The sequence below is a fragment of the Salvia miltiorrhiza genome, chromosome 2 (assembly GCF_028751815.1).
Source record: "Salvia miltiorrhiza cultivar Shanhuang (shh) chromosome 2, IMPLAD_Smil_shh, whole genome shotgun sequence".
Taxonomy (NCBI): Eukaryota; Viridiplantae; Streptophyta; class Magnoliopsida; order Lamiales; family Lamiaceae; genus Salvia; species Salvia miltiorrhiza.
The window spans coordinates 36,158,124-36,169,341 of NC_080388.1; the positions used below are offsets into that span (position 1 = coordinate 36,158,124).

Consider the following 11,218-nt stretch of genomic DNA (forward strand, 5'->3'; position numbering starts at 1 on the left):
TTTTGTAGCAGAATATAGTTTAGTCCATAATGCTAAAGATGCCAGATTACTAATTGGGGAATGATGTTTGGTAGATATTGAAAAAAATAAGCAAACCCACGGGGGATATTTGGTAGTCTTTCTTAAGAAAGTGAAAAGTCTGTAAATTTACTATTCTATCCCTGATTTTTTTTTTTTTGTAAATTACCAGAATATCCTTTTGTTGACAATTGAAGCCTTCCGATTTCTAGAAACCAAAGAAACGATACGGCGACTTTGCTATCCCCACGGCCGGATGAGGCAGCTGCGTGCACAACGAAATACAACAAATAATTAACACAAAATTGAGTCAACAAATACCCACATGCACTCCTCATCGTGTTTGTGAAAATTGAGCCACCACATTTCCAAATTGGTGTGTTTGTGAAATTAGGGGTTCTGAATACTCAAAAAAAAAAAATTAAAAAAAATTGGGGGTTCTGATTCAAAAAAAAAAAATTCAGCAAAGGTTTATCAAGGAAATTCACATACATTGATGTTGTGAGTCTTACCTATAGACAAGGATCTGTGACTTTGCTTCTTGTTCGTCCCTCTGCGAAGAACACAAGTTCGTCGAGCAGAACAAAAAACGAGAGAGAGAAATGAAAGTTTGATTTTTTTTTTTACTTTGAAATAGTGGGTAAAATTGTACACATCAAAATAGCAGCTACCACTGTAGCACACCTGGAAATAGAACCGAGGGTGACCCCGGGTTTCAATTACGTAGAGGAACAGTGCTTTTTGGTGCGGGCCGTCTTTTAAGAGCGGGCCTCAGTATTCGGATAAATGGCTACCAAACTAATAAAATACCCAAGTTTGGATTGCAATATGCCCACTACTTGGCTACAAAACAAGCCCTAAGGGTGTATTTGCATCTTAACCCAATAAAATATGATCAGTGATTTGAGTGATATCCATAATTTAGGGTTTTACATGACGCTTTCATATTTTCATTCTCATTTATCTAAATTCTTGATTTATGGTATTTTAATTTTAATAATTGTTATATTCTAATTTTTCTTAAATCCATAAAAATCCACAATTTACTTCGATTAAATGTTTAATTTATGATTAGTGATCCAAGCTCTCTCTTTAATTCTGGTCCTATGCAACTTCATATTTATCTAAACCTTTTATTAGTATCTTCTTAATTTCATTCTTTAATTATAATAATTATATTCTCTTTTTAAATTAGGCGTTAATAATTATATTAGAGTATTAGATTATTCTTAAATTCACAAAATCCGCAATTCACCTCTATTAAATTATTAGATTATTATGTTAAATAACAAACTAACTATAAATAGATTATTATCCAATTAATCAATATTAAAAAATAGATGTATATAATTAAAAAAAAAAAAAGAGTAGATGTATATAGCTGAGAGAAGATAAAGCTAATCTCATGTGTGTGCGCCCACACATTGGAGTCAGCTCTAATTACAATTGATTTACATTGATATTTATTATTTTTTTCGTCCACATAAATTATCTTTTTATCATTTTGAAACGTCCTTAAAAATTACTCCCTTCGTCCTACTCTAATAGTTTTTTTTTTTTGGGACTTTTCATTCCAATAGTTTTATTTCTATTTTTGATAATGATTTTACATTACAAATAATGTGGTCCCACACACTTTTACACAATTTTACACTCAAAAAATAAGTTTCTTAATTTCCGTGGCAAAAAAGGACTATTGGACCGGGACGAAGAGAGTAATTTTTAATTTTATTTTTAGAAACTCTTTATCATATAATGAATTATTTTCTCCACTCATAATATAATTAATTTTCATTATTAACACTATACTTTTAAGTGAGACCTCTTATCTACTCACAATACATTCAACTATTTTTAGTAACACTTGTGTCTTCTTATTTTAAGACTATTTTTTATGAACGAATGAAGTATTGTTTAATTAATTTAGTTAGAATTAAATTTTTTAAAATAAGAATTAAAAACTCTAATTATCCCTTTTTTTTATCGAGAAGATAAAATATATATATTTAAGTCATGTATATTAGTATTAGTATATTTATGTGTTTTAGATATATTGTGTTCTACCTAAATATCTAAATTAATATTTATGAAAAAGTTATTTATTTATTTAATTTAATTTGACTTAGTTAATAGTTTATTTTCTACACTATTTACTAAGAAAAATATTTTAGCCATAATAAATACTCCATGTAATACTCCCTCCGTTCCAATATTAACGTCCCAATTTTTCTTTTTGGGCATCTCATTTATAATGTCATTTTAATCCAAAAAATGAAATAATGTATTCTTTCTATCCGTCTATTCATTTACTTTAATATCTCTTACTTTTTTACTACTATATATGTTTCTCTCATTTTTTACTTTATATCTCCCTTACTTTATCTATATTTTTCTTAATTTGCATACTCTATTTTTTTTGGGATGTTATTATTGGAATTAAGGAAGTAGTATTATATAGAAATCCACATTTTATTAGCGTAATGATTAAGAGTCTTGAGACTGATATTTTTTTAGGTGAAAGAAGAACTCATATATTAATGCAAACTAGTACATTCGCCCGTGCGATGCACGACGAACATATTTTTGCATCAAAATTAAACGATGTAGTGTGTGGATCGGTTAAGCGATTAGGGATTAATGTCTAAAATCGAAGGTCTTGGGTTCGAGCCCCCTATGGCGCGGCCTTTAGATTTCTTTATTTAATCATGTTAATTTATCAAAAATAAATAAATTAAATGGTGTATTAAATAAATAAAAATAAATATTAAATATAGTTAGAATATAAGTAAATGTAAATTATTTTTTCTTAAAAAATAAAATAATTTACATCAATTACTCAGTAAAGATCCTTAATTTTATTTTATAATTTTGAAAAGTATCGTTTTTAATTTTCCATCTATTTGATGGAAAAATTTATTTTCTTCCCTAAAATTATAGAATAAACACATCATTCAAATTAAAAGAAACGAAGAAATAAAAAAAAAAGAGTTTTCACATCATAATATATATTTTTAAAACATGAGCTAATCATGCATAAAATTATTTTTTCTAAGTTAGTTCATTACTTATGTCATCTTATTAGAAAAACTTCAATTGATAAGTAGGAAAATAAATTATATTATTAGAATTTATTAGAATACTAATAAAAGAGTTGAATAATTATTTGATACTAAATCAAAGATCTTGCATTTATCTCTAATTTAAGATATATATAGAATATTTTTTATAAATAAAATTTGATTTTTAAAAAAAATCATCAAAATATGAAAAAGAAAATATGAGAGAGAGAGTATAGAAAATTGAATGATGCGTATGATGAAAGTGAGGAGAGAGGAGAGAGAAAATATATGGGATTTGTTGAATTTTATAAATATCATTTGATTGATTCTTTAATTATAATTTTGCCACAAACTGTGTTTTCATATAATAAATAGATGTATTAAATAAATAAAAATAAATATTAAATATAGTTAGAATATAAGTAAATGTAAATTATTTTTTCTTAAAAAATAAAATAATTTACATCAATTACTCAGTAAAGATCCTTAATTTTATTTTATAATTTTGAAAAGTATCGTTTTTAATTTTCCATCTATTTGATGGAAAAATTTATTTTCTTCCCTAAAATTATAGAATAAACACATCATTCAAATTAAAAGAAACGAAGAAATAAAAAAAAAGAGTTTTCACATCATAATATATATTTTTAAAACATGAGCTAATCATGCATAAAATTATTTTTTCTAAGTTAGTTCATTACTTATGTCATCTTATTAGAAAAACTTCAATTGATAAGTAGGAAAATAAATTATATTATTAGAATTTATTAGAATACTAATAAAAGAGTTGAATAATTATTTGATACTAAATCAAAGATCTTGCATTTATCTCTAATTTAAGATATATATAGAATATTTTTTATAAATAAAATTTGATTTTTAAAAAAAATCATCAAAATATGAGAGAGAGAGTATAGAAAATTGAATGATGCGTATGATGAAAGTGAGGAGAGAGGAGAGAGAAAATATATGGGATTTGTTGAATTTTATAAATATTATTTGATTGATTCTTTAATTATAATTTTGCCACAAACTGTGTTTTCATATAATAAATAGATGAGCAAAAATAATGTATGTCAAATTGTCAACATGAAAAATTCGACTTCTAAACTATTACATCACAGAAAGAGAAATCAAAATCCGCAGGAGCATGCAACACTTGGTTGGCTTTATTCGAACAACGCCGACACTGCAATTCACCAAAATAAATTCAATTTAATTTGATCAAAACTATTTTTATTATATGACACCATCAATTCTGTACACCATTAGTGATAAATTACCTCAACAAATCTATATCTAACGCAATCATTTTGAAATTAATTTATGTGCTTTGTCACTAAGGGTGAGCAAAAAATCTGAAACCGAATAACCGAACTGATCCAAACCAAAATTTTAAAATATGGTTCGGTTTTTTCGATTTTTCGGTTCGGTTCGATTTTTTTTCTTCATAATATTTTGGTTTTTCGGTTCGGTTCGGATTTTTTAAAACCGAACAAAACCGAAAAACCGAAAAACCGAATTATATTTATAATATATATATATATATATATGTAGACATATATATATATATATATAATTATAATATTTTAATTATAATTTTATAATATCTAACTTCTAATATTTTTTAAAATTTTATAGTTTTTTTTTTCAGAGTTTTCGGTTTTTTTTTTCGAAATTTTCGGTTTTTTCAGTTTTTTTTTCTTCCGGATTAATTCGGTTTTTTGGTTCGGTTTGGTTTTAATTATACAAATTTCAGTTTATTCGGTTTGGTTTATTTGGTTAATTCGGTTCGGCTTGGTTTTTTTTTTCAAATCGAACAAAAATATAATTTGGTGGTTTTAGCAAAAATCGAACCATATAACCGAATGCACACTCCTATTCGTCACCGTCAACGATTCCTTGTGATTGAATTCCAGCCAAACATGTAGTTATTTTCTAAAATTTTAACTTATTAATTATAATGTAAATTAATTTTTCATCGAAATTCGACATAATATAACTTATATTCTATATCATTGCCCTTATATAAAGACCATTGTACTGCTATAACCATAAATGCAATGTAAAATAATTAAAAACCATTATGTTAAGTAATTTTTCATTGAAACTCCACAGATTACATATTAAAATAGTACTCTCTTCGTCTCATGAAATATGACCAAATTCTTTTTAACACGAATTTTAAAAAAATTGTATTTTATATATTAAATGTTGTAAATGTAAAAATGAAAATATGAATAAAAACTAATTTTTTTATCATATAAAAAAACTAGTCAAGTTTTGTGGGATAAACCACAAAGGAAACTTGACGGATGGAGTATAATGAATAATTCTCAAAGTATCACAATCATATTGTTAAGGGCACAATTGTGAATCTCCTATCTCTAAGTCCTACTAGATTTAAAGTTGACTCTCTCTCTCTCTCTTCAATTTTTCGGATTTTCCTTTCGTTTTTTATTGGAATTTTTCGTTTTCTCCATTTATCCATTTTCTTGGGAAAATGCCCACAAAATCCATTAAACCATATTATTTGTATCGAACTGTATATTTATTTCAAAAGGAATATTGTCTACCAAATCTTTTCCATTTCAATTTTAATAATCAAATTTATCTTAGGCGATAACTATATTTCTACTGCCACAGTCTTTTTTTTTTTTGAAACCACAGCCATAGTTTTTTAATTCAAAGCAAACACGACATTAAATTGATCCTTAGCATGATTTTTTTTTCTAAAAAATCAAATAATGTGATCGTTATTATTGACAAGTAAATATGAATTTCAGTTAGTATTTTTAATGATATACTCCACTCCAGTATAGTTTAGTTACATTACATTTTATGCAACTTTTCTCCTTTTTCTTATCCTCTTCTGATATAAATGCAATCTTCTGTTCGCCTCATTTTCAACGACGCTCTCTCTCTCTCGGGTTTCCTCCATTGCAAACCAAGCTTCCTTTCCAGCTTTTTACTGATGCGCGTCTCTCTCCTCCACATTCACAAAACCCCACCTACCATTTTCACCCAACTTTGCTTTTATTAGGCATCTCCCTACCCTTAATTCTTTCCTCCATTAAAATAAAACTCTGCCCACTTATAAAGATTAGATTTTTGTCTGGCATTGTTTGAGAAAGAAAGAAAAAAGAAAAGAAAAAGAATTGCTCTGTCATTTGCATTATTGTTATTGTTTTCTTGAATTCTCTTTGGCCCACTTCAGGCCACCCTTTCCTTCTTCTAAACTACTCCTGCTTAGCCGCTCAACTTTCATTTTATTTTATTTTTCTTTTAAATTTGTAGTGGATTTTTTGTATTTCCTCTCACATTGGATTTCTATGCTCATTTGGCTCTGTTTCTACCAAAAAAAGGTGCCCCTTTATTTTTGGGTTGAAGATCAAGGGGGTTAAGTCAGATCAACAGCAAAGGTGAGAGCTTTTCTAATTTTGCTGAATTCCCATTTGATTTGTTTCTTTTCTCTGTGCTCGGATCGTTAAGCATTCTTCTAGTTTTGAAGTCGCCTTAAATTTTGAGATTTGGTATTTCGTTTTGATTTATTAATGCTTTTATCATTCTGGTTGATTACTGAAATGCTTGACTTAAGTGATTCTTCCTGTTTGATTGGTTAACATGCCTGGAAAAAGAATAAATGTCAAATACTTTTTGTGCTGTTTGATTTGATTGAATTTGCTTCAAAACTCTTGCACATAGCAGTAATTAAAGTAATGCTGTATAAATAATTCATTTGTTGGAGATGGGAAATGTTGAGCAACTACATTGGATAAGCAGGGAAATTAGGTTTTAGTTTTCTACAATTTGAGGCAGAGATTTGATTTAGTCCTTTGTGGTAATGTGATTTCTTTTGCGGGATCCAGGATTCAATGGATTAATTTTTGTCACAGAAGACAGAGAGACGAAACAGAATTTCAGAATTTGATTCCAGCCTCCATTTTGCTGAAAAAATGAGTTTAAATACCGAGTTATCAAAGAAATATGGGGGCATAAAACTATGGGTGTTGATTGGCATTACTGTGGGGGCGTTTACAGTTCTAATTCTTGGGATCCTTTCCATATGGGTCATGTTTCGCCGAAAATCCCGCAGAACTTTGGAAAGCTATACACGTTGCCAGATCCCTAACATTTCGAAGGAGATTAGAGTTGATAGAGTAGGGGAAAGAAGCACGTTTGATCACCCTGAAAGTGTATTCTTGACTGTTAATGATAAAACAAGTGATAAGAACTCGGAGAAGATGCATGTTCATTTAAGCCGGAGTAAATCCAGTGATGTTGATGATATCAGCCAGTGTAGCTCAATGTATCATCATGAAAGGACTTACAGCTCACAATCCGGAGAGGAAGGAAGTTCTGGCAACACCCGAAAGCAATCTTCATTGTCTTATGGTCTTGTGATGGCATCGCCTTTGATTGGTTTGCCTGAAGTATCCCATCTTGGTTGGGGCCATTGGTTCACCCTTAGAGATCTAGAGATGGCAACGAACCGGTTCTCAGCAGAGTGTGTTATAGGGGAAGGTGGTTATGGGGTCGTATATAAAGGTAGATTGGTCAATGGAACAGAGGTAGCAGTGAAGAAGATTCTTAATAATGTGTAAGTATTCAACTTATCTAAAGTTCAGAGACTTCCACCTCGTTGTATTGATACTATTGTGGCTGGATGACAATTTATGCTGCAGTGGCCAAGCAGAGAAGGAATTTAGGGTTGAAGTAGAGGCCATTGGCCATGTTCGACATAAAAATCTTGTTCGGCTTCTTGGCTATTGCATGGAAGGAGTCCACAGGTAAAGCTTTTTTTTTTTTTTTTTTTTTTTTTTGTAATGTTTAGGAGCAATTATTTAGAAGCTATGACTTCTGGATTTTCTCTATTCATCTTAAATGTTATTGCTATATGGCACATTTACTAGCCGGTGCTTGCAGGTTGTTGGTGTACGAGTACGTAAACAACGGCAACCTGGAGCAGTGGCTTCATGGAGCTATGAGACAATATGGCACCCTCACTTGGGAAGCCCGCATGAAGATTCTCCTCGGTACTGCAAAGGCGTAAGTGATGTTGACTCATGTTCTGCTCAACATACGTTCTCTCTTTTGCATATCGGCATAAAAATGAAAACTGTTGACATTTCGTGCGATGAAATTTGAACAGCTGTGATGTAATTTCGTTAATGATATATATCTCATGGAACATTCTTGCAAATAAAGAACTTTGAGCGTGTTTTAATGTGTCGTCTGAGTTAAATTTTATCTAATGATGGCATTGCAGGCTTTCTTATTTGCATGAAGCTATTGAACCAAAAGTCGTCCACCGTGACATAAAATCTAGTAACATCTTGATCGATCATGACTTCAATGCAAAAGTTTCCGACTTTGGTTTGGCGAAGCTCTTGGAAGCTGGAGAAAGCCATATAGCAACGAGAGTTATGGGAACATTCGGGTACATGTTCTTTTTTAAAGCTCCGGATCCCCCTTTCACTTGTTTTCTGTTAAGAGATTATTGTAACTAGGTATCTTCATGAATTTTCAGTTATGTCGCTCCTGAATATGCAAATACGGGCTTGTTGAATGAGAAGAGCGACGTATACAGTTTTGGCGTTCTTCTTCTCGAGTCTGTTACCGGAAGAGATCCTGTGGACTATGGGCGTCCAGCGGATGAGGTACTAGTATCTTCACTCGACGATTAATGTACTAAATAATGAAGTATTTGCTGATGCATATAGTATGTTGCAGGTTAATCTAGTTGAGTGGCTGAAAATGATGGTAGGGAATAGGCGAGCCGAGGAACTTGTGGACCCTAATCTTGAAGTTAAGCCCACGACCCGAGCCATGAAGCGTGCGCTTCTCGTTGCACTTAGATGCGTTGACCCCGATTCAGAGAAACGCCCCAAAATGAGTCATGTCGTCCGTATGCTTGAAAGCGACGAGTTTCCTCATCGTGAGGTGATCTTCCGTTCCATCTCTTGATAAAATTCATGATTTGAGGGGGGTTTACTTTCGATCACACTATCAAATAAGCTCAAAATTGTTCAATCCGTCGAGGTACTCTGTAACGTGTGAAACCTATCTTGGTGTGCAGGAGCGACGGAACAGAAAGAGTAAAAGCACGGGAATGGAGATTGAATCCACCAAGGAGAGCTGTGGTTCAGCTGAGATGGAGAGCAATGCGGCTGATAGGAACTGACTGAGACATGTGTTGGGGTAATTAGAGGTTGATTTTAGTGACTCATTATTTGCACATGTTGAAAGTTTGGTACTGGAAGAAGAAAAAAAAGATTCCTTGATGAGAAAACCCAGTTAGAAATCTTGAATTATTGGTAGCTCTTTTGGTTGTTAGTTCCAAATGAGAGAAGAATGAGGGTGAGAGAGAGAGATGTACAGGTGTTGTATGGATGTTGGGGATGACAGCATGTATTTATGATGATCATTCTTTTTGATTGAATTTCGTAGCTTGCAGTAATCGTTAATGATGCACATGAAAATGTTAGGTAAACTCAAAATTGCAATTAGTCAAAGTTTGAGTACAAAAATGTGGAATTCGATCAGTGTTTCGTGTGCCAAAAAGTAGTGGGCCGCGGCCGAAATCTCTTGTTTTGAATCTCCTCTTGACGTATATAATGGCAAGGTTAAGGCTTTGTGAGATGTGAATTCCAACATTATTATTACTAATATATGATGAGATGAGAATCCAAATGTGGGCGGTGTTTCAAGGATTTTGAGGTACTGTCTTAAAAATATGGTAAACCCAAACATGAGTTTGGATTTATATAAGAACAGAACAGAACACCACTGCTTTACACGCGTATATTCAACAAGCCGCTAATGTAGACTTGTGGCACGTGACAATTTACAGTCAGATGACGGTGCACGTGATATGACTACACTTTTTCCTCCGAAAAACAAGCCCCTCATCTTGGCTTTATTTCACCACAAATTTCTACAATGCCCACATGCAATTTTATTATTCACATTCTCATTTTACATTTTCAAACATAATGTAAACATGATATTCTTATGAGTCATTAGGCATTAATAAAAAATAAATATTTAATGAAATATTGCTGTTATGATAACTTGTTTTATACTACACTTAAAAAAAAAACCTCAACTTCTTAAACTCTCTCTCTCTCTCTCTCAGAATATCTGTAGTTGCAATTAGTTGGTGAGCATTAGGCATCTTTTATCCGATCTACCTTAGGAAATGGTTGGATTCAAAATAATAAAATATGGAAGAAATATCAGTGTGAAAACTGAATAATACGAAACTAGTTGTTCAAGATCGAGCAGATTTTTTTTAGTTGACTATACATGAAAAGTAAGCGAGACTTTCTCATCAATTCAATTAAATAGTTCAAAACTGTTTTTCGAAAATAATTAGTGGATTTTTTTTATAGTAAAAATAATTAGTGGATTAAAAGACTGACATGTACTGTCTAGATTGTGAACAGCGCAATTAGTTAATGTGTACTAAATAATAATAATAATAATAATAATAATAATAATAATAATAATAATAATAATAATAATAATAATAATAATAATAATAATAATAAAAAAAGAGTTAATCCTGTGAGCATAATGTTTTTGTGCGTGCATTATAATTAGTTTAAAAATAAATTCAAGGTTGAATCCAATACGATAGAAAATCCGGTGTCAACAGTCTCAGCAACTGATTTATCTTTTTGATTAGATTATTTGATGATATAATATTTTTTGGGATCATATATGAGCAGGGGCAGATCCAGGATTTGCCGATAGGGAGGCTGATCACTTGAAGGTATGCCCGGGGGTTGGGGGCGGTAGCCACCGAGCCAAATTTTCCGGACAGTCCGTACAATTCATCTTTATGTTCAAGTATAATCTTAATGGACTTAGAATTATAATTTGATCACTAATTATAATCAATATTTGTTTTCCTTTTATTGATTCAATAACAAATATATTGAAAGCATGTAAAAAACTATCTCTCTATGTTTTAAAAAAAATTAATCTATCTTCTACAAGAATAAATTAGTTTTTTATTATTATTTTGAAATTTTTTTATCTGTCTCTGAAAATTGGACTGGGCTATGAGCTGAGCTACATAGATATTAAGTTAAATATATTAATACAGATAAAATAAAATTTTGGGGTTGCACTGG

The 11,218-nt window shown here is 30.9% G+C and overlaps 1 protein-coding gene and 1 long non-coding RNA gene across 2 annotated transcripts; one reads left to right on the forward strand and one right to left on the reverse strand.

Moving 5' to 3' along the window:
- On the reverse strand, nt 1-876 carry LOC131012213 (uncharacterized). Its single transcript, XR_009097235.1, has 2 exons — nt 531-876; nt 1-283 (listed from the first exon to the last, which is right to left on the reverse strand). It is a non-coding gene; the product is annotated as an uncharacterized LOC131012213 (long non-coding RNA).
- Nucleotides 877-5,907: 5,031 nt separating this feature from the next.
- On the forward strand, nt 5,908-9,519 carry LOC131012214 (probable receptor-like protein kinase At2g42960). Its single transcript, XM_057940118.1, has 8 exons — nt 5,908-6,499; nt 6,947-7,677; nt 7,763-7,867; nt 8,004-8,126; nt 8,347-8,517; nt 8,608-8,737; nt 8,811-9,020; nt 9,157-9,519. Exons 2-8 carry the CDS (start codon nt 7,034-7,036, stop codon nt 9,259-9,261), a joined length of 1,488 nt encoding a protein of 495 aa, XP_057796101.1. The 5' UTR covers nt 5,908-6,499; nt 6,947-7,033; the 3' UTR covers nt 9,262-9,519.
- Nucleotides 9,520-11,218: the final 1,699 nt, after the last annotated feature.

Coding starts and splice junctions, on each gene's coding strand:
- LOC131012214 (XM_057940118.1), top strand. CDS start 7,034: ATGAGTTTAAATACCGAGTTATCAAAGAAATATGGGGGCATAAAACTA. Junction 8,518..8,607: donor AGAGTTATGGGAACATTCGG/GTACATGTTCTT, acceptor ATGAATTTTCAG/TTATGTCGCTCCTGAATATG. Junction 9,021..9,156: donor ACGAGTTTCCTCATCGTGAG/GTGATCTTCCGT, acceptor CTTGGTGTGCAG/GAGCGACGGAACAGAAAGAG.